Source organism: Chrysochloris asiatica, unplaced genomic scaffold (assembly GCF_000296735.1).
Source record: "Chrysochloris asiatica unplaced genomic scaffold, ChrAsi1.0 scaffold00163, whole genome shotgun sequence".
NCBI lineage: Eukaryota > Metazoa > Chordata > Mammalia > Afrosoricida > Chrysochloridae > Chrysochloris > Chrysochloris asiatica.
Window position 1 is genome coordinate 1,628,434 of NW_006408681.1, and position 23,198 is coordinate 1,651,631.

Sequence of the window (23,198 nt, forward strand, 5' to 3'; positions counted from 1 at the left end):
TGGTGGTGTTTTAAGTGCCGTTGAGTCAGTTCCAATTCATAGTGACCCTGTACAAGGTTTCCAATGCTGTAAATCTGTTGGAGCAGAAAGTCTGATCTTTCTTCTGTGGAGCAGCTGGTGGGCTTGAACTACTGACCTTGTGGTTAGCAATTCAGTGCATATCCTACAGAGCCACAGAACTCTCAGTAAATACTACTTTTAAAGAAAATTAGTAGATATTGTTCAGGCAAAGCCACCTATGGCTTCCTATAAGCAACCATCCAGTTCTCCTCAAACACAGGTTGGGTCATTTCCCTATCCTCCAAGATGTTTAATGGCATTTCAGGAGAACATTCAAGGCACTCCATGACCTAGTCTAAAGTCATTTTTCCCAGCACTATTTTCACAATGCATTCTCTAGCTCCTCACACTAGTGCTGATGTTATTCTTTGATGGGTCAAGCTCTTGCCTCATGCTGTCCAGGAAGCCTGGGGTATCCTGCTTTAGCTACTGGCATACTGTCTCAGTTCAAATGCCAACCCTTCCTTAAAACAGTTACCTCTTTTCTCTCATCAGAATAGTAGCTACTTCTTTTACTGTGCTCAGATACCTCCACTTCTACCTCTCTTGGGTACTCATTTTATTCTGTTTTTCACCATCATTATTATTATTGGTTTCCTTATCTGTCTTCCCTACTGGGTTACACTTTCCCTTGGGCATGCTTTGTAATATTCATCCTGGAGTTGACAACAAATATCCTATAGAGTGCTTTTATGTCTACTAGCTAATCAATAAGTGCTAGTTATTGTGTAAATAATAACCAGGCTCATATTCCCATGTAGCTGAGTCAGTGCTTCCTAGTAGGATACAAGTGACATGAGAGAATGGGGTAGGAAGGTTATATGACCTTTTTTGGAGGCTCACTGTTCTCTAGAGCCAGCAGAGTACTGGAAATATACAAGCTATTCATTCAATCTTTAACTTTATATAAAAATTGCCATTAGACAGACACTGACATAAGTTGTCTTCTCCATTATCATTGGCCTTTAATGTAGCTGCATTTAGCATACCTAACCTTTTAGTTTATACATTTTATATGAATAGTTAAATAAATGTAGTGGCCCACAACTTAGGAGAAACCAGGCAGGGATGTTTAATAAAAATGAGAAAATTGCATTAATAAAAATTAGGAAGGGACCCAAAAGGGAATTTAGCATGGGGAAATCTCTCATTATGCATTGCTATCTGGTTTTTTTATGGAAACCTGCATTCATGTTGTAATGCTATACTTTTTATACACAGCTACCTTAACTCATGGGCATGAGAAAAAATAGATGCAAATAGAGATACCTGATAACTTGATGCTAATAAATATAGGTAAAGCTAGAATACGTTTTATACGTGAAATACATTTTATGTATTTATCTAAGGCATCCATCTTCCAGCACTCTGTGCTCCTACTGTTTTCTAGAGAAACTCCATGATGATAGAACCTCACAACTAGGCTCCAGTGTACTAACTAGTCATTTGTGATGAGACCATATGAGTTTAACTTCTCTTATGGCTAAATAATGGCATTTACCCAAAGAACAAATTTCACCTTACCACTTTCTGGATCTAGAAAAAATTCATTGTTTCCTGATCCATAGAGTGAATATCGTATATCTCCATTTGATCCAATATCAGCATCCTGGGCACCAACTTTCAGGATAAGTTTATTTGATGGAATGTCTTCAGGAAACAATGCCGTATATGCAACCTGAGCAAAGGTAAGAAGAGGTGTTTACATAATTCTTATTTTTGGGACAATTGCCAGGATTTCTTTAAAAATATATTTATATCAATTGTTGTTGTTTTGAAGTACCATTGATTCTGTTCGGACTCATTTGCAACCCTGTCTGGGTTTTTGAGGAGCAGCTGGTGGATTTGAACCACTGACCGTGCCATTCAAATTAACATTGCAGTCCAGTGTATTATCGTCCAGTACCACACCAGGACTCCATTTATATCACTTAGCTTCTGTCGTTTTTTTCCCTCCACCACACAACTATATAACAACAATAAATGATGAAACATGTTATATCTGTTGTCCTGTCACTCCCATGCCCTTTAATATTTATTGAGCATCTACTATGTGCTTGATACTACCTTAAGTGTAGAGAGTACAATGGTAAATAAGACAGGCAAAAATCTCTGTCCTTGTGGAATCTAGGTACACATCATGCAATAATCATGACACTCTTCTCTGCTAAGTCCCAGTGAGCTCATGGGAGCCTGTCAATTCATTAACATGTCACTGTTGACATTTGGCATTAACATGAGAGATGAAATCTATTTATCATATTTTTAAAGCTATAAGAAGTTGTTAACACTGAGTCAGTTGTGACTCATGGTAACCACATGAATATCAGAGTATAACAATGCTCCACAGAGCTTTCAAGGCTGGAGGGAGATTGTCAAACCTTTCTTCAAATGATCCTCTACATGGACTCAAACCTTCAACTTTTTGATTAACAGCTGTTTGTTAACTATTTACCCTTCCTAGAAACGTTCTTATCTATGTTGTTTTTGCTGTATGTCATTGAGTCCACTCTGACTTCTAATGATCCTACCGGACAGAGTAGAAATGCTCCCTTAGGATTTCATAGACTACTATATTTATGGGAATAGAGCACCAGGTCATTTCTCCCACAAAGAGAAAGGCTAGTGGGTTCGAATTGCTGACCTTTGGGTTAACAACCAAGTGCTTAGCCATTGTTCCACCAGGCTCCTTTTCTAAGTTATAGAATACTGATAATGTTGCTTGATTCATATGGTAATAAAAATGATAAATGATTAGTGATTTAAAATTATAAAAATTTAGCGATTTCAGTAAAAAATAATTAAATCTAGTACTGCCTGCTTATCCTTGGTTGTCATGTTATGTACTACATTAGTGGAAAGGATGGTTTAAGAGAAGCTTGGATACCTAGGGTCAGTACCAACATGGCTACTAGTCAGTTGTGCAAACTTACAGAATTAATTTATCCTTTAAGAGTAAAAAAATAATAATAATAATTTATCCTTTTTTTTTTTTTTTTTTTTTTTTTTTATGAAAACAGTGACTTAAGACAAATAAGGGATAAGGTGCTTTTTGAGTACTTTGTTGTTGTTATGTGTCGTTGAGTCGGTTGTGACTCATAGTGACCCTGTATAGAGTGTCCGAGGAGCTGCTAGTTTGAACAACTGACCTTGTGGTTCAAACTGGCCTTGTGGTTGAGTACTTATCCTATGAAACTATAACAGAACTAATTTAATTTGGGTTTTTTTTGGGGGGGAGGGCATAGTTAGGTATCCAGTCTTGCTATCTGTACTATTTTCATGCCTACAATATTTCATTCTAGACACTACCTCTTACCTTATCTCTAATTGGAAGTCACCAACTAAGGAGGTCAGAGCAGGCCTTAGGCTGTTCTTAAGAGAAAAATGAAATGGGTCATGATTTAACTTTAGAGATACATCCCCAAATCTCACCTGATCACAGACTGGGCTATTGTCATTTACATCACTGACAGTCACCTCCACCACAGCCTGTGTTACAAACAGCCCATCAGTGGCAGTGATATTGAGGAAGTAAATGTCTTGCTCTTCTCTGTCTAGAGGTCTCTTCACATAGACCTTCCACTCATTCTGCACCAGGCCCAGGGCAAACCTTCCTCGGGGGTTCCCTCCTGCCATGAAAAGAAGATGTACAATGAAATGCCTTGATTTACAGCTAACAGAAGAGCCCTGTGTGGGGTCTTCCAGGTGCTCCTAAACTGTAGCATTTATGATACTTTTATTCTCCTGCAACAGAACATGGTATTTATAGGCTTAGACTGTGTGGAAAGTACAACAGTAACTTTCCAATAGAATAAAAACCCACTTAGAGAAGCTGGAGATGATTCCCCTTAAGAACAATCAAACTCAAACTGTGAACAATCAATCAATGGTCTTCTCAGGATGATACATTTGTCTTCCCACTTAGTCTTAAGAGAGGATGTAATACAGGAAAGCTCTTGTTACCAAGATAGTTTCATTAGCTGCTGATTATGCAATCAGGGAAAGGCAGTCAGTTCTACTAAGAAATCCTTTAATGGAGACTTTACCTACAGCTGAGTCTTAGAATGGTTGGAATTTGGAGAAGAAAAATTTACATGATAGAGGATGACCCATTAGTATTATTAAATAGCCCTAACAAGGGATCAGTTAAAGAGCAGTTCAAACATAAGTTCAACACTCGGATCAAATTTACCAGAGTAAAGCTGAAGAAAAGGGAAGAGAAGTGGAAGAAATGAAGGGGACCAGCATTTGAATGATGTAGGAACACAGAGACCCTGGCAATAATACTTTTCCGTCCCATTAAGTTACATTGAGACAAAGCAGCTTGGAGAACAAGAGGAAGAAGAAAACTAACTCAACCTATGAGGGAAATAATGCCAGTTTTTCAAGCACTGAGGAAGACTGGACAAGAATCCAGGCATCCAATAAAAAGCCAGCCAGACAGTAGACATAAATAAAGAAAACCTATTGTATTGCTTGGTTAGTTACTTCACTGAAAAAGAAGAGTCATTTTAGCTTCATAATAATGTGTCCTAATAAAAACATGCAGGGTAAAGATCTTGGTCCTATCAGAAGGATTGAGTGCTGAGAAATGATTTCAATTCTCCTAGAATCCAGATTGCTGGACCTTTGGAGTTATGGTGACAGACTCAAGCCATTTGTCCTTAAGTGTTCTCCTTTTGAGCCCAAAGCCTTTAAGGTACTGATTTTCCTGAATTCATCTTCAGGTCAAACAAAAGCATACTAAGTAGTTTATAGTTTAGCGAGAGTGTTTTGCCTTAGGCATTGGGCTCTATGTGCAGTCAGTTTGGAGAAAGATGCCCTGTCTGCTCATGTATAGATTTATAGTCTCACAAACCCCGTCACTGCACCTAAGAATTGACTTGATGGCAGTGGGTGAGTGAGTCAGTTCAGTGAACTGAAAGCTGTTCCAGCATCTATTGCATGTCCTTAATGACTGTTTTTACATGGGGACTAGTCCTGAAACCCACACGTGTCCTGGTTCTCTCTCCTGAAAACTCAACATGTGAGGAATTTTCAATGATCATCAGGAGATTATTTTACCAGGGTCCCACTTATATATGCTTTTTTCACTATCTCCTCCTCAGAGTGTCTTCCTGATGCTTTTGGTTTGACACTGCCTGTTGTGGTACAGAAGGATAAGCTCTTGACCTCAAGGTCAGTTTGAACCAAAAGGTCGGCAGTTCAAACTCACCAACTTTTCCTCAGAAACCCTATAAAGGGTTTCTATGAGTCAGAACCAATTAGATGGCACTTAACAACAAAATAACACTCATAATAAAATATGTTCTGTTAAAAACTAATTTCTGAGCTGTTTCTGCACATGTAGTTTGTAACCATGGGAAGGAGAATACTCTAGATAGGGAGTCAGTTCAAGGACCTCAGGAACCATGGGATTGTTGTTTATTGTTATGTGTCATCGAGTTGAATTCCTACTCAAAGTGACCCCCACATGACAAAGAACTGTCACTTATGGTTTTCTAGCCTGTAATCTTTATGGGTGTACATTGCCAGTTTTTTCTCCTATGGAGTCACCGGGTGGATTCAAACCACTAATCTTAGTGTTGTTGTTGTTGTAGTTCAGTGCAGTCAATTTGGCTCTGACTCATATAGGTTTCCGAGGAGTAGCTAATGAGTTGGAACTGCCAACCTTGATGTTCAAACTGACCTCGCAGTCCAGTGCTTATCCTAGAGCGCTACACCCATAGCCAAGCACTTAACCAGTGCTCCATCAGGACTCATTAACCATGGGCTAAACAGAACCATTCTGAGTCACAGTGCAGAAAAGGTGAAGGACGCACATTCCTCTAGTGCTGTGGTTCTCAAGTAGGGGCAACTGGGTCCCCAGGGGACATTTGGTAAAATCTGTAGACATTTTGGTTACTACATTGACTAATGGTGGAAGGTGCTACCGGAGTCTAGCAGGGATGTTGCTACTATATATCCTATCCCTCATAGGGCAGCCGTCCCACAATAAAGAATGATTCGGCCCCTACACAGTCAGTAGTGTTGAGGTTGAGAAATGTGTTCTGGTGAGGCCCAGGTCCTCCTTGGGATATCACGTTCCTCCACCACTGGCAAGAATCCAATTATGCTTTAGTTGACTATTATTTCAGCACGTACAAATGTAACCTCTATTAAATGCTTTCAGTGCAAGCCCACACCGTTCTTTTGTTAAATAATATGATTAATGGTCCTTTGTTCATCTGAGGGAGCAGAGCCAAGTTGTGTTACACCAAGAGCAAAAGTTAAATCCAATTAAAATCAGTTGGTGGTTGGCACTGTTAATAGTAACGGTAGATTTAAACTACTCTCTACTCACTACTTTGGTAAAGTTGATGGGATGGTCCTTTTAAATCATTCATTGAGAATTCAGAGATGATGTTTAAACAATTGTTGTTGTTGTTAAATACCATCGAGTCAGTTCCAATTTACAGTGACCCTGTACAGGGTTTGCCTGGTGGGTTTGAACTACTGACTTTGTGGTTTGACGTCCAGTGCTGATCCTACAGCGCCACACCAGGAGTCTATATAAACAATTAAGGCTGACTATCTTCCAAATAGAAGAGTATTCCTTAGAATGGGTAAGAAGCTTTATTCATCTCTTTCTTTCTTTCCCACTATCCTTCATGTCTTTACAGCAGATATATGCAGTTTAATGACGGAGGATTGAAAGCACCAGACAAAGCATAAAATGTAAAAAACAGTTCCATCAAGTGAAAGGAGGGCAAACAGAAAAGAAGAGTAGCAATCCCAAGCAATGAGACATGGATGCTTTACTGGGGAGCTTATTCTGCAGTGATTAATTAACTTTTCCACTAACACTCTTAAGCAGATTCTGTGTCCTAAGGGCATTCTAATTAATTCATTTTTCACTTTGAATAATGTCGTTTTTCTAAAGGGAAGCCACCTGACTGCAAGTATTGATGGATTCTTTAAAATCTTTTGGCACTTTGCTTATGTTCTGCCTTTGAATGTCATAACATCAAAATATTAGCTTTAAATCCCCAAATGGTTTTTAAGAAGATGATCCTCACAACATCAAGCATTTCCTCTTTGGAAGTTTAAGATCAGCCACCCCTGGGAAGCTACTCTTGGACATTATTTTTTTCACTCAGTCATTACACACTTGGTCCTGTAGAAAAATGGTGACATTTTTTGGTCCACTCTTGGTGACCTCATTTGTCTACCTTGGCTTCTCCAGTGAATTGCTACTTATTATTTAGAACAGAAAAAATAAATATGTAAAAGGAAAAGAAAATTGAATTGTCAGAAGAAATACTCCTTGATATGGAGTTATAAGAGGATTTATCAGAAAAAAAGTCAAACTTTCTAAGTTGTATAGGTGCTTCTCTGTGCACAGTATGTACATGACCAGGAGAAACTTGTAAGCGAAGTTTACTGGGATCAAATAATTTGGTTTTGCACAGCTTTAGAAGAAGCCAGAACAAAGAAATATAGTAAAAAATGTATTATCCCACCAGAGTGCAAAATGGCACAGCCACTGTGGAAACCAATTTGGTGGTTCCTAAGAAATGTGAAACATAAAATATAGGACCTAGCAATTCTGCACTTAAGAACACTCAGAAGGATTGAGAACAGTGACTCAAACAAACACTCGTATACCACTGCATACTGCATCACTCATCACTCTAGCCAAAAGAGGAAAACAACCTAAATGTCCATCAACAGATACAGGAATAAATAAAATGTGGTACATACATACGCAATACTGGAATATTACTCAGTAATATTATTCTGATATGTACCATCACATGGATGAATCTTGAAAATTTTATGCTAAGTAAAAAACAATCAGACACAAAAAGCTAAAGACTGAATGATCCCACTTATATGAAAACTCTAAAATAGACAAAAACTAACAGACAAAGGGATCGACCAGTAGGGAGTTAAAAGAAAATAATCTCCCCACCAAAAAAAGCTATTATCTTTATTTCTTTGACCAAGATAGTCTGCTGGACTTTTCATAAAAATGTTATCAACTGGCACAAGTACTGGGATAACGATATAAGTAACTTAAAGCTGTTAGTTGAGGCCATTCAGAGATCTTTTACAGAGTCTCAGAGAGGTTTCAATATTCTGTGTTCATCTTACCTTTCTTCTCTCCTACTCCTACACTTCAACGTATTCTTAGAAAGCTGAGCATGTTGTGAAAACCATGGGAGGTGAGACTTACCTGTAATATGGTAGCTCACTTGGCGATTAATGTCAGAAGTGTCTCTGTCCCATGTGCTAAGAACGGCTACTACTTCACCTGGCGGATCACTCTCCTTCACATTCCCTCGGTACACCTCATGGGCAAAGACTGGTGCATTATCATTTATATCTGTCACCCTAACTGACACCAAAGCTGTGGAAGAAAGACAGAAGGCTTCTCCAAGGTCAGAGGCCACCACGGAGAAGGTGAATGTGGAATCTGTCTCATGATCCAGGTCCTTCAAGGTGCTGATCCAGCCTGTGTTGCTGTCGATATTGAACGCTTCCATTACCTTCTCAGGCTGAGAATCCGAGTGGAGGGAGTAAGTGACCTGCCCATTGGCTCCCCAATCCATATCCAGAGCTCTCACTTGCGTGAGTTTGGTGCCCACAGGCATCCCTTCCATTATGATTGTATCATAGCTTGATGTTTCAAAAACTGGCTTGTTGTCATTCAAATCCAGTACCTTGATATCTACATCCACAGTAAACACAATGTCTACATTGTCCAGTGGTATAGTGGCTGCTACTTTAAAGTGGAAAGCAGGGCTACTTTCGTGGTCAAGGCGCTTGTCAAGCTTGATAGTGCCCGTCTCCTGTTCTATGATGAAAACACTCCCTTTGTTGTTTTCTGGCCGTTCCCCATTAACTGTGCTAAACTGGACATTCTGACTGGGCAAAATCCTCAAAGTGTCCACTGTGCTCCCAATGGCAGTATCTTCTGCAACAGCAAAGGAATATTGAGACTGGGTGAATGAAGGCAAGAATGTTTCAGGGGGCAGTACATGGATATAGACAGGAATAAGGGAGTGCTTTACTGGAATGCCCCCATCCACTGCCTTGACGAAGAATGACAGCACTGTATTTCTCAGCTGATTAAAATTCCCTTTTGTGACCATCCAGCCATTGTCAGGATCAATTTCCAGGAGGTCAGCCACTGAGACGGAGGCCTCGCTATACAGGGAATAAGTAATTCTCGAATTGGCTCCATCATCAGGATCCATTGCTTGGACCTGAGTGACTAGGTGGCCTCTTCCAACATCTGCCCTGACACTGGCTCTATATTCCACAGTCATGAACTGGGGAGCATTGTCATTTTCATCCACCACAATGACCCTCACAGTACAGAAGGTTGTTCTTCCTCCACCATCAAGGGCCCTCAAAAAAATACTAATGTCTCCTTCCAAAGGATTTTCCCTGTCTAGCTTTTCTGTTGTTATAACCTGTCCATTACTGTCTATGAGGAATCGGTCCTTGGCAAAGTCATTGATGATGGTGTAGCTGATCTGTCCATATGTTCCTGGATCCCCATCTGTGGCTCGAACATGAATTACCTTTGTCCCTACAGCTGCATTCTCTCGCACCTCAGCTACGTACGTGCTTTGTGAAAAGGCAGGGCTGTACAAATTAGCTCCAAGGACCCTGATATGCACCTGTGCGGTGCTGGTGAATAGGCCATCAGAGACGGACACGTTCAGACTGTACAGAGGCTCCATCCGCTGCTTCCGGTGGTTGGACAGCGTGATGACTCCACTCTTGCTGTCCATTAGGAAGCTCGTCCGGTCATTTCCAGATAAGATGCTGTATTCCAACCGGTCAAAATCAGAGCTGTCTGCATCAGAGGCTTGAACACAGGTCACAAAGTGGCCCCGGGGTGCTAATTCACTCACATATGACTCATAAATGAGCTGATTAAAAACAGGAGGGTTGTCATTTATGTCTGAGATATAGATATGAACCAGGACCTCACTGCTCAGTGATGGGAAGCCACTATCTGTTGCTCTGACTTTCAAAGTGCAGTGTTGTACTAACTCATGGTCCAGCATACGAGCTGTCAGGATTAAGCCACTTGCGCTGTCTACGTGAAAATAATCTGTGCTGTTGTAAGTATCCTGAACAATTTGATAATAGACCATTTTATTATTTTCGGAATCTGCGTCAGTAGAGACAACTTGCAAAACGGGTGTTCCAATGAGAGATGCCTCTGATAATGTTGTATTGTATGTGGGTTGATCAAAAATAGGAGGGTTGTCATTTACATCATTAACCAGCAAGTCAACTGTGACTTCAGCCCTGGCACCAGTAAGCGCATCACTGGCTCTTACTGTCAACTTGTAGACAGATACCATTTCATAATCCAAAGGGCTAACAACTTTCAGGACCCCAGTGTCAAAGTCAATGTTAAACTGTTTATAAGGATCCCCATCAATAATGATATATATAATCCCTTGGCCCTCTGGACTGGTGGCATTGATGCTTAGAATGGGGGTGTCCATTCTGATGTCTTCATTTATGGATGCTGTATAAAAGGGCTTATCAAACACAGGCATTGCTTTGTTGACAATAGTAATAGGAAGGTCCACAGATGCAGACAAAGAGGGCTTTCCACTGTCTTTGGCGAGGATGGTGACTCCATACTCAATGTTAGACAAATCAGAGTTGAATGCTTCTTTTAAAATAACATTCCCTGAATTCGGATTAATTTCAAAGTGGCCATAGTCATCCTGTAAAACATAGGTCACTTCCCCATTGGCACCTTTATCTTTGTCAATGGCTGTCACCTGATATATCAGAGTCCCAGGCTCAGCATCAACTTGCACAGCAGCATAGTAAGGGAGCCCCACAAAGACTGGAGAATTGTCATTTATATCTTCAATGTTAACCCTGACCACCACCCTAGCCACTCGCAGATGGTCTAGTTCACGACTGGCTTCTACCACCAGTTCATATAATTCTTGTTCTTCACGGTCAAAGGGGACTCCGGTGGTCTGAATGACCCCTGAGGTAGATTTGATCTTGAATTTATTTCCTGGGTTTAAGATACTATATTTTAAGGGCTCATTAAGGCGATTTCCAACTGCATTGACAATAGCAACTTTGGTTACGTTAGTACTGTTCTCTGAGATTGAAGTGGAGTAAACGCTTTGTGTAAAGTGGAGGCCACTGTCCATGGCTTCTTTAACCATGATGGTGATCATGGCTGTACTATGGAACTTTCCATCAGACACTGTAACTATCAACATGTAGTGATCTTTGGAGAGGTTGCTGTTTTTGATGGTGAGCACACCACTGTTTGAATCAATTAAAAAATTCTCCAAGGTGCCTTCCTTGAGGCTATATACCAGTTCAGGGGGCACCTCCGAGTCGGGGTCTGTGGCACTAACTTTCAGCACTTCTACTCCGACATAAGTAGGTAGAAGTAAGATAGTTTCAAACACAGCCTGTGTGAACACCGGTGGGTTATCATTCACATCTGTCACCTCAATGTTGACTTCAACGGGACTCTCCGCAGTCAGTTGGGGACTACCACTGTCTCTCACATGCACATGAAAATGGAAATGGGCAATGGTTTCATGGTCCAGATTGGCAATTGTTCTGATTGCTCCTGTACTGGAGTCGACAGTGAAGAACTTCTTGGCTGTGGACTCCACGATCTGGTACACCAGTAGAGCATTCCGGTTGCTGTCAGCATCAGTGGCTCGGATCACCAGTGGGCTGTTCTCTGCACTTCTGACAACACTGTTGATTGGGGCAGCCTCACTTAGGCTGCCTGAGTACTGAGAAAAGAGAAACACTGGGGCATTATCATTTTCATCAACAACCTGAATACTGATAGTAGCATTGGAAGCCATCCCTGCCATATTAGTGGCCTGAATGATGAGCTGATAAGAGGAAGTGCGTTCATAGTCCAATGCTTTCCGAGTAGTGATGACTCCAGAGTATGGATTTATGATAAATATACCATCGATGTTTCCATCTTTGACTTCATAAATGAGGGTAGATTGGCTGATGGCAGAGATGAGAATTACTGATGTTCCAATATCCACATTTTCATTTACTTCTGCTTGGTAGTCTTTGTGTGTGAACTTGGGGTGAGAATTATCAGACATAGTGACAGAAATGCGCACAATGGCAGTGGCAGACATCGGTGGGGACCCCTGATCCGTGACTTTGACTGATAGGACAAACTGACTCATTGTTGTCATGTCTGGTTCTTTGGAAACAGTGATGATACCCAGGACTGGTTCGATCTTAAATGAGTTTCCAGTATTCCCTAAAATATAGAAATCAGGAAAAAATGAGTTACAAGTGGTTCATCAAGATCTTTTAGATGATTAACTCTTCAAAAATTTAAAGCAATTAATGTACTCATTCCATTGCATTCTGGAATAAAATGAAAGACTTCTCTTTTAGGGGTGTTAAGCTCACCAGTTGCTCCTTTGAAATCCTGTACACGGTGGCTATAGGTCAGAACTGACTCGACGGTGCTTAACAACAATAACAACAAAAGCAAATGAAATAAGTTTGAGTCTCTGCATAGATCAAATGACTAAACACTCAACTACTAGCCAAAAGGCCGACAGCTCAAACCACCTAGCAGTGCCTCAGAAGCCAGGCCTGGCGACCTGCTTGTGAGAGGTCAGCCTTGAAAACTCTACAGAGTACAGTTTACTCAGCTTGTATAGTATCAACACAAGTCAGAAACGACTCTACAGCAACCAACACCAACAGTTCAGATAAAAACAGCAAAAACCAATAGTCACCACCACAACACAGCACTGTGAACATTCAAGTAAGGAAATAAGAGGATTTGTAGGAGCAGCTTTTCCACTAAGAAAGTATAGAACTTCCTCAATCCCAGTCTTGTGAGAAGAGTAACAGATGGGCTGGGATCCACCAAAACCACAGGCATAAATGTATTCATACCTCAACCAGGGCCTCATTGTTCCATGCTAAGAGAAAGAGGGTGGTAGGTATAGTTTCAGAACATGTTAATGTAGTTATTTGGCTTCAGATTATATCCCAAAGGTAAATTGTGCTACATGAAACTGACACTGTTTCACCCGATCGAGAGATCAATCAAAACACTATTTTGGTGATGGTGGTTTTTGTTCAGGCAAACTCTTCACAAGTAACAACCACTGGACTGCAAACTAAAATGTTGGCAGTTCAAACCCAGCAGCTGCTCCTCAGAAACCCTATACAGGGTCTCTATGAGTTAGAACCGACTCAATGGCACTTAAGAGCTACTCGCTTTGTGAGTTGTGAGGATTTTTTCTTGACTACCCTTTTTCTACTCTTCTCTCTTGCTCTACCTTTTTTTCCAAAGACCCAAAACACATACTTGGATATACAGAGAAATAAAATTACACATGAAAAAACAGGGCAGTTGCTCCAAATAATACCCATTTTATTGATGAAATATTTGAGGACTTTCTGGTGATAATTGGAACCAGTACTGAAGCCAAGAAATCTGAGGCATTAAACTGAGAAACTAAGTCCCTCACTCACTCCCTTGACGTATCTAAAATGGGAACAGCTGTGACATATGACTCCATAGGATCTTAGAGCTTTGCTTCTGACATCTCCAATGGTTTGAAATCTGGTATTGTTAAGGATGATTTAAATAAGAGAGTAAAGAGTAAGGAACACAGGACTTGAAGAATGTCACGAAAATAAATGGTGACGTGGAGTTCAAAAGCAGAACTCATCAAGTTGCCTTTTGTTTCTCTCATTAGGCATTCTGTCATCTTTAAGAATACACAAGCTTATGCATCTAGTTTCTTCTAAATAATACAAGGAAAGTATCTTGCCGACTTAACTATATTTGGATTTTTCTTTTACTTTGATGTACTCTATAATAGTAGATATATAGACAATTTAAACGTCAAAATCATTAAGATTGGCTCCAAGATTCAGAGGAAAGCTACGTAATGTGCCTGTTCAAATTGACAGAAAACACAGCTGCATCTTCTTATGATATATTTATTAAATAAACTTTTCTATGTCTGAAAAAAGTCATGTTCATATAAAATTTCAATAAGACACTTGATGATTTTTAAACAGGAAGTATACTCAGTGGTGCTGTAGGATAAGCACTGAACTGCTAACTGTAAGGTCAGAAGTTCAAACCCACTCATTGCTCCTCAGAAACCCTATGTAGGCTTGCTATGAGTTGGAATGAATTTGATGTCATTCAACAGCATCGTACACTGTAAACAGGCAAATTAGATTCTAACTCCAAAAGTGCCATTTAATAATGTTGCAGGGCTGGTTTGAACCACAAGGTTAAGGGTTGAAACTCGCCATCTGTTCCTTGGAAACTATACAGGGTCATTATGAGTCAGAACTGACTAGACGGCACTTAATAACAATGACATGACGTCAGCAGGAGATTTTACTTGGTGTGGCACTGTAGGATAAGCACTGGGCTGCAAGGCTATTTTTGAATCGCAAGGTCAATGGTTCAAATCCACCAGCTGCTCTTTGGAAACTCTATAAAGGGTTGTTTTGAGTCAGAACTGACTTGAGAACATTTAATAACAACCTAACATGGCCACTTTGTGATCATAACAGTAAGAGGTTTAATGACAATAAGAGCAAGCTATTGAATTTTTAAGTCATAGCACTATGGAACTGTATGAGTCCACCATTTGATTCCTAGACTCTCAGAAGCCAGACATTGCTTCTCTTCATCATCTCAGAGGAGAAAATACCTGAACTGTGGCCACCGTCCAGTGATGACAACAACATGACCTTATGGATGACGAATGTAAACAGAACCAAGCTTCTCTATGTGCACTGATTAAGGTGTGTATTCCATTTCCTTGCAATTTATTCCTGCTCACTCCACCTCTCTCCACTGAATCCTGGAAACTAACTTTTGATTTCTAAGACTCTATGGCCACTTCTGGCAACTGAGCAAAGGTAGTGTCTATTTTACATATCATTGTTGATCTATTATACTGCATAGTGCCTGACACACAAAAAAGGTGCTCAATAAATAAATAAAATAAAAATTGTATCAAAAAAGATGTTTAGTTTTCTAACTATATACATCTTGGGATCCAATATGTCCTACTTTTAATTCAACTCTTAGTCCTGGTCTCTCCTGGACTGCCCTGTCGCAGAGCCACCCATGAACCATCATTGACACCAAAACATAAAACTTTAATTAAATGTAAGATCTGAAGTTCTGCCCTCAAATTCCACTTGGTTCATCAATAGCTACTTTAGAGGCCAGACAGGTGATAGGAAATTTATGATCTACCAATAAATACAGTCAAATCTTGCTTATCTGAGGTTTGAGGGAGAACTTAAATAAAATGTGTACTTTACGCACAATGACTTGTCACTTACTTCAGAGTGCTGAAGATTCTGGGATATGCTTCTGCGGTCACCATCATCTGGGAAGAAACTGTGTTGGCTTGTGATAGATCAGTCTATGCCTAGTGTACATCTGTCTGTCCATAAAGGGGCCTGGCGACTCTTTGAAATTTATTGCACATACTGTAATTCCCACTAGCTTCTTGCACATACAATCAAAGGTCATTTTTGAGATATGAATCATTTCTGTGGCTTCAGGAAGTTCTGATTTTCTATATGTAAGATATTTTAAGGAAATCATTTTTTCTCTAGTTTTAGTCAATTGTTGAAGAAACGGCCTGAGTTCCTTCTCTGTGTATATCACAGAGAAAAGATAACAAGACAATTTTTCTGCTGGATGGTTGGTTATGTTACTCTGTGAGAACCTCTAAATTGGTTTAAAAATCATCTTGCTATCTAAGGGAAGTGTAAATAGTAAACCTAGTGACAAATATAAAAAGCATATAGACATATGGTCAATTGTTCAGAAAATATTTAGAAATAAAAGCAAGAAGAAAACCTTGAATCTAAATGATTACAATGACATAAAACAATGTGTGAACATGAATCAATAATGGGAAAAAGGAAAACAAAAAGATAAGAAGAGGCCACAGGAAGAATATGTGAGTTGTCAATTTAGGTAACATTTCTGTGATATTAAATATTCATTTTAATGAAGATGTTTCTCTGTGTGATTTGCAGAGACAAAAACACACAAGGATTATATATTTGAGTAATAAAAATGAACTGTGACAACCAAGAGATGCAAATTAGTATTTCTATGGATGTATTGGAGTCCTGGTGTGGTGCTGCAGGATACACACTGCTAACCACATGATCTATGGTTCAAACCCACCAGTCGCTCCTTGGAAACTCTATACAGGTCATTAGGAGTAGGAATCTCAACTCCACAGTACTTAAAAACAACACCAAGGATGTATTATTGGCCTTGGAAACCTGGAAAAGAAATCGGTGAATTAGCTAGAGCAACTGGTTGTTATGAACTAATGCAATTTTTTGTTGATGTTGTTGCTGTGTAGATCTTAGCTCAGACCTGTGTCAAATGTCCTAGTATGGCCCTGTGAGATAAGGCATTGAACCGCAAGGTTGGTTTGAACCACAAGGTTGGTGGTTCAAAGCCACCAGCCACTCCTTGGAAACCCTATGCATGGTTGCTATGAGTTGGAACAGACTCCACCGCACTTCACAACAATGATAATATAGGAAATATTTTTAGATTATCATTCAGTGCAGGGAAAAATTTTAAAGACTTTTTTGTTGATTTTGACTTTTCTAATATATTTTTCAGTCCCAAACTGTCATCCTAACATTCATATTTTAATTCAACCACTCATAAAAAACTCCACATTCAAATCAAGGGAAAGGAGTCTGTCCAGGGCTGGCATAAGAGGATACGGCATTTGGCATTGTGCATGACAGTTGTAATGTTGCAGAACATTTGGAAAATATGTGGCTTGAATATTCAAAAAAAGATAAAACAGGAGAATGGGAAATAGAGTAGATAAAGGATATATTTCATTTTTAGGTTCACAGTCCTACTTTTTGCGAGGCCATTCATCTATTCTGTCAGGTGGATTCTCTTGCTGCCAATCTTTAAAGCATCATGTAAACTATAGCCTTGCTTTATTGGCATTTAGAGGGTTTTTTGGTTTTTGTTTTTTAATCTCATATTGAACAAAATGAGAGCCTGTGTCCCTGGTGTGGTGCTGTGGGTCAATGTGCCAGACTGCAAAGCCGTTTGAACTGCAAGGTTGGCAGTTCAAGCTCACCAGCTGCTCCTTGGAAACCCAACACAGGGTCGCTATGGGTTGGAACTGACTCGATGGCACTTCACAACAAGAAGAACAAATTTATCTGACAGGGTAGGCCGGCAGTTCAGGCTGCACACCTACCGACTATCTCTCTGCTCCTTAGCTCACCTCCAATGAAGTGAAATTATTTTAGCTATGGGGATGCAAGAATTTCTGGAACTCACAGGCCGCCTACTGACAAGTGAACAGAGGCATGTAAGAGTCACAAAAGGTCCTGACAGTTTGCTTATTTTGATCTGAGTTATTTTCATCTGGATTGGTGACCTACAAGTAAAAAACTGCTGAGTTTATTACAATTTTTTTTCTCTTCTCTACATTCCAGAAAAATCCAAGACTGAAAACAAAGTAGGAAACTCCTTACTGTCAATGATGGAAAGCTGATTGCTGAAACAACACCATCCAACAAATAGGGTGGTCACTTGGCCAAACAATTCCATTGGAGACATTCCCGGTGGTAACCATCTAAATTTTACACGGTGATAGATATCAGAGAGGGTGGAAAACCATGCCTCACACTGAAATCTGTGCAGTGCATCAGCTCTCACCTGCTTCTATGGTATATATGAGTTCTGCATTTTCCCCTTTGTCTTTATCCAGTGCAGTCACTTGCAGAACAGCTGATCCCAAGGCAGCCGATTCAAACACAGATGCTTCATACAGTGGATTGGTAAAATAAGGGCTGTGATCATTGGCATCTTCCACATTCACAATGACCCGGGCCAAGTTTCTTCGGTAAGGAAACTCTTGATCTCTGACCTTTAAGCAAAATACAAGAAGCAAAAGGACTAACATTGTATGCTGCAAATAACCCATATAGCTGCGTGTATAGTGATCGCTATGAGCCGAAACCGATTCCACGGCACATAACAACAACAACAACATAGTGATAACAAAATGAGATAAAACATGCAGAGTGCTGGACTCAATTCCAGGCACATATTAGGTGCTCAGTAAATGGTGGTATTATCAACTTAGGAATCTGTGAACAAGTTGAGGACAGGAGTCACATCGTCTTTATTGCTCGACCTCATTCTTGGCTTGTGTTTGTGGAGTTGATGCCTGGATGACCACATACACAGTACTTTCCTCTAGCCCCCCTCACACAGCCACTCTGCACCTGATTATTTGTGTACACAACTGATAATGGAATGGTGCATGGAAACTGTTCCAAAGAGGAAATGAAAGGAGGGATGAATATTATCATTCATTCATTCAACAAGCTTTTATTGCCACCAGGTTCAGGGGTAGAAAACCTGCCTTCTTTGCTGGAGACTCAGGTTCAATTTCTGGCCAATACCCCTCATGTGTAGACACAACCCCACCTGTCAGTGGAGGCTTTTCATAGTGCTTGATGCTGAACAGGTTGCAGCGAAACTTCCAGACTAAGGCATGGTAGTTCAAAAAGGCCTGGTGGGCTATTAGTGAAATCAGCCACTAAAGACATTAATAGCACAGTTCTACTCTGATGCTCATAGGGTTACCATGAGTCGAAATCGATTCAAAAGCAACTTAAAACAAAATAAAACAGTATCTTTCAAGCCCTTGGCTTGACTCTGTCAGTTAAGCAGTGAGTTAGACAACCTGTCCCTGCCCTCAAGAAGCTTATAGTTGAATGGAGAATGCCAAGTATGTAGACAGATATAATGCTAAGTGGTATCTGTCAGGAAGGGATAAATGTAGGGCATCCTGGAAGTAGGCAGTAAGAAGAACCTAACAGCATTCAGCTTTCTGAAAGACATTACAAGAATAAATAGAGGTGATATAATGAGGATGTGGGGTGTATTTCACACATATTTCAAGCAAGAAGAAGCAATGTACAAAGACTCAGAGAAGAGGGGGAATTCTGACCACCGGGAAGATGAATAGAGCTTACTTCCTAAAATGTGATGCCCTCATTCTGACTTCAACAAAGAGCTTCTTCCTTGAATTGCATATGGCAGACAATACTTGCAACCAATCAATTCTTTAACTCTAACCACATGATTTTGTTATACTTTGATTTAACATTAATCAAATGTGCACTCTTGACTTGTTCAATTTTGGACTCCATAGCTTCAGAGAGATATGAAGAAATTAGAAAAGATACCAAATAGAGCCATCAAAGAGAAGGGAATAACACCTGGAAGGAAGGAGGAAATTGACTAAAATGGCTTAGCTTGGGATAAAGCAGCATAAGATTATAGTTGTTTGTTCTAAATATTTAATTACACAAATGATAAATGGGAGAGGGTGACTGAGTTGTATTCTGTGTTTTTTTAAGGAGAGGAAGAATGGTAATGACTTGAGAAGCTGTGAGAATGGAGTTAGTCACCAGCACAAAGTTTCTGCCCTGAGGAAAGCACATGCAAAAGTAATTGGATTCGCTGAATTTCCTTGTGTGAATTTCCCACATCTAAAGACTAAGTTAAACTCTTTATTTGGGGATTATTGAAACCTGGTCTGTTACAACTGAATGTCAGCTCCAAGGGTGCACAGAAGGTACTCAAGAAATGTTTGTTGAACAAATGAATGAAGAAGCAGAGGGATGGACCTCTGTGAGTCCCCACTTCTCTTCCCTGTAGTTTAAGTAGGAAACCATAAGCCAGGACATGGCAAACAAGCTTTCTCTTGACCCCTGGAGGATTCCAGTCTTTGAAAGAAGAATTGCACTTAATGGAACATCCTTTTCAGCTGCTTGGGACTTGGTAACGTTGTGGTGCGTTTTAAAGACCATCAGTGCACAAGATTAAATCTTTGTTCTACTTGGTTTTAACAAATACAGTAGAGTCTCTATTAGGCGGTGCACTGTCCATAGGGTTCTTGGGTGGCTAAAGGGACAGATTTTAGGCCATAAACAAATCAGGGATGTTTCTTAGTTGTTTCTACTTTCCAATTATCTCAAATATGGAAATTTTACTTGAAAAGTAAAGCAATGTCTCTTATGTCATTTAGAGGCCCAACAAACTCAGGTTGAGAATGAACAGTCTACAGGCTTTGGTGTGCTCAGCCATCTCAGGTGTACCAGTATTTACTACTAGGTCCAATGCCCATACGTAAGTACTAAATCAGTCTAAGAACCAAGCATTGCATGCGTTGAGTAATGATTACCCTTTTTATGAACTTCTTGAAGAACTTCCTTTCCATAAAGTCTACTGTATAGAAATCAACACAGAGCCTAGATTTACAGAAACATGGCCTGTTACTTCCCTTCCAAGTCCATCAGTCTTCCAGCAGCATGCACTGAGCAGCCTCTATCTGTAGAATTTCTCTAATTCAGCTTGGCAAAAATATAGTCATTGCCTAATAACAGTACTTCTTCCTTGAAATAACATGACTTCTTCCCTGAAAGAAGGCAACTTACCTGTGAAATGACCAGATGTACTACTATTTACTAGTGTGACATTGTAGGATAATGCACTGGACCGCAAGTTTGGTTTGAATTGCAAGGTCTGCTGTTCAAACTCATCAGCTGCTCCTCAGAAACCCTATACAAGGTCACTATAAATTGGAACTGACTCGATGGCACTTAATAGCAACAACAACAACAACTCGTAGTATAGCTGGTGTGGAATTTCTGGATCTGCACTGGACTACAAACTACAAAGTCGGCACTTCAAACCCAATAGTTGCTCGTCAGAAACTCTATGTAGGGTTGCTATGAGTCAGAAATGAGTTGATAGCACTTAACAACAACTGTAGTTCAACTGGTATGGTGCTATAGGAGAAACACTGGGCTGCTGATGGCAAGGCTGGTGATTCAAACTCATAAGCCATGCCTTGGAAACCCTACACACAGGTTCACTATGAGTCAGAACTGATTTAATGGCATTTAACAACAACACAATTTAAAGACCCTGCGCATCTGAAGACTAAAATGTGGGATTAAGATGTGTGCCTGTAATGGTTAATGCCAGATGGCAGATTAGCAGTTTGGCCCTACCATTATGTTGAGAATATGCTTGTCTTGGGCCTCATGGTCCAGTCTCTCGGCAGTATAGAGGACGCCAGTGCTTGGGTCGATCCGGAATTTTCTCATGCTGATGGAGTCAATGCTGCTGTGGACAGTATAGCTCAGTTTGTGCTTCTCGTCTCTATCTGTGGCTTCAATTTGCAATATCTCTGTGTCTGGAAGCACGTCCTCGGAAATTGTCACATCGTAATTTGGCTGAGAGAATTCTGGGCCATTATCATTATTATCCAGCACTTTGATAAATACCTGTAGTTAAAAGAAGACAAGAGTGATGACTAATACCAATTCACTCATTGCTAATAAAAGAGGCCCCCTGCCTCTTTTTTCCCTCTGTGTCCTTGAATCTTGGCTTCTAGCAGATACCTCAATATGTAGGAAAATCTCTTGTAAAAACACTCTGTAATTAAAGTTTGAGAATAAACCAGTAGTTCACATTAGCAGGAACATAAACTAGAAGCTGATCGATATTCTCACTATTAATTGAACAGCAGAGACTGCTACTTAGACGTGATAATTCCAGGGAATTCTCTGGGACACAATGCAAAGGATCACAAGGTGTTCTTAGTTTGCTAAGCTCCAATTATCATAAGTTCTTGTTATGTGCTACTTATAGTGGACTTCAGGGGAAGGCAATGGCAGGATGGTAAAAGTAATAAAGACAAGACAAATGGAGGGGTGAGCACACAGGGGGCCTTCACAGAGCAGTCAGAGCTTCAACTGTGATATCCACCACCACAAATCTCCTTCAGATAGGATGTGTCTCAGAACAACATCATACTAATCATGGTTATAGCATGAAATATTTAAAAAAGTTTAATGAACCCTCATCGTTCCACATTGACAATGACGAAATCACAGCCATCATATACTTTTGGTATCTATCTCTAAAAGATAGAAACTCTTAGACACACACACACTACAGTACCTGGGCAGAGAAAACAGATTATTCCTTATTATCATGAAATATTCCATTGGTGTTCACATTTCTCTAATTGCTTTTTAGTGTGTTATGTTCGTGTACACATGTATACAAATATAGGCATGTTATCACTTGACATCCATGATATGTTCTGTGTAATAGGATGTGATGTAATTTGGATGCTGTTTGAACATCATATTAAAACAATATGGAGCCTGCTTCTGGTGGTCTTTGCTGTCACCATTACTGCTGCTGGGGCTGCTAGCAGAGGCTGGAGGAACAGGGCAGTAGAGGTGGCAGCTAAGTAGGCTGACCACTGGACAATATCTGAAAGCCTGTGTCCAGAGCCATGTCTTCTGCTTCACCTGTCTGTAGTCTACCTGTAGCACAGTGCTAGAAGAGTCTAGGTTTGGGGTCTTTAAAACCATTGTTATTGTTGTCCTTGTTACTGACTCATAATGTCACTGTATAGGATTCCTGAGGCTGTAAGTCTTTGTAGGAGCAGAAATCCTCAGCATTTTCCCATTTTAAATCATTGTTTTTGTTGATGAGTGCTGTTGAGTTGGTTCGTATCATAGCGGCCCTATAGAGGGTCTCCGAGAAGTGGTTAGTGAGTTTGAACCACCAACCTTGCAATTCAAATGGCCTTGAGATTCAAATGACTTTTCAGTCCAGTACTTATTCTACAGAGCCACACCTGGACTCCTTAAAACCAGCGTTGCTGTTAAGTGCTGTTAAGTCAGTTCCGAGTCATGGCAACCCTGTATAAGATTTCCAAGGAGTGGCTGGTGAGTTTAAACCTCCGACCTTGTGGTTCAAAACGACCTTATGGTTGAGTGCTTATCCTACAGCACTATACCAGGACTCTTAAAAACCATTAGGTAGAAATAATAAACAAAGGAGAGCTATTTCCCCTTTAAAAAACAAAACAACAACCAAAAAAACCTTATGGGATCATAGACATATGAGTTGGATGTTATCCAAATAGACATTAAGTGATACATACCGATATATTTTTCCCCCACAGATTTTTGTTGTTATTGTCAGGTGCCCT

General features: G+C 40.1%; 1 protein-coding gene across 1 annotated transcript in view; it reads right to left on the bottom strand.

The window, feature by feature from the left end:
- The window catches only part of FAT3 (FAT atypical cadherin 3), a 740,800-nt gene that overhangs the window by 124,149 nt on the left and 593,453 nt on the right, over positions 1-23,198 (bottom strand). Inside the window, exons 7-11 of the mRNA XM_006871207.1 lie at positions 21,196-21,471; positions 17,822-18,032; positions 8,279-12,352; positions 3,493-3,689; positions 1,585-1,738 (exon numbers count right to left, since the gene is read on the bottom strand). Of these exons, the coding sequence (XP_006871269.1) occupies positions 1,585-1,738; positions 3,493-3,689; positions 8,279-12,352; positions 17,822-18,032; positions 21,196-21,471 (4,912 nt within the window). The remainder of the gene's footprint in view (positions 1-1,584; positions 1,739-3,492; positions 3,690-8,278; positions 12,353-17,821; positions 18,033-21,195; positions 21,472-23,198) is intronic.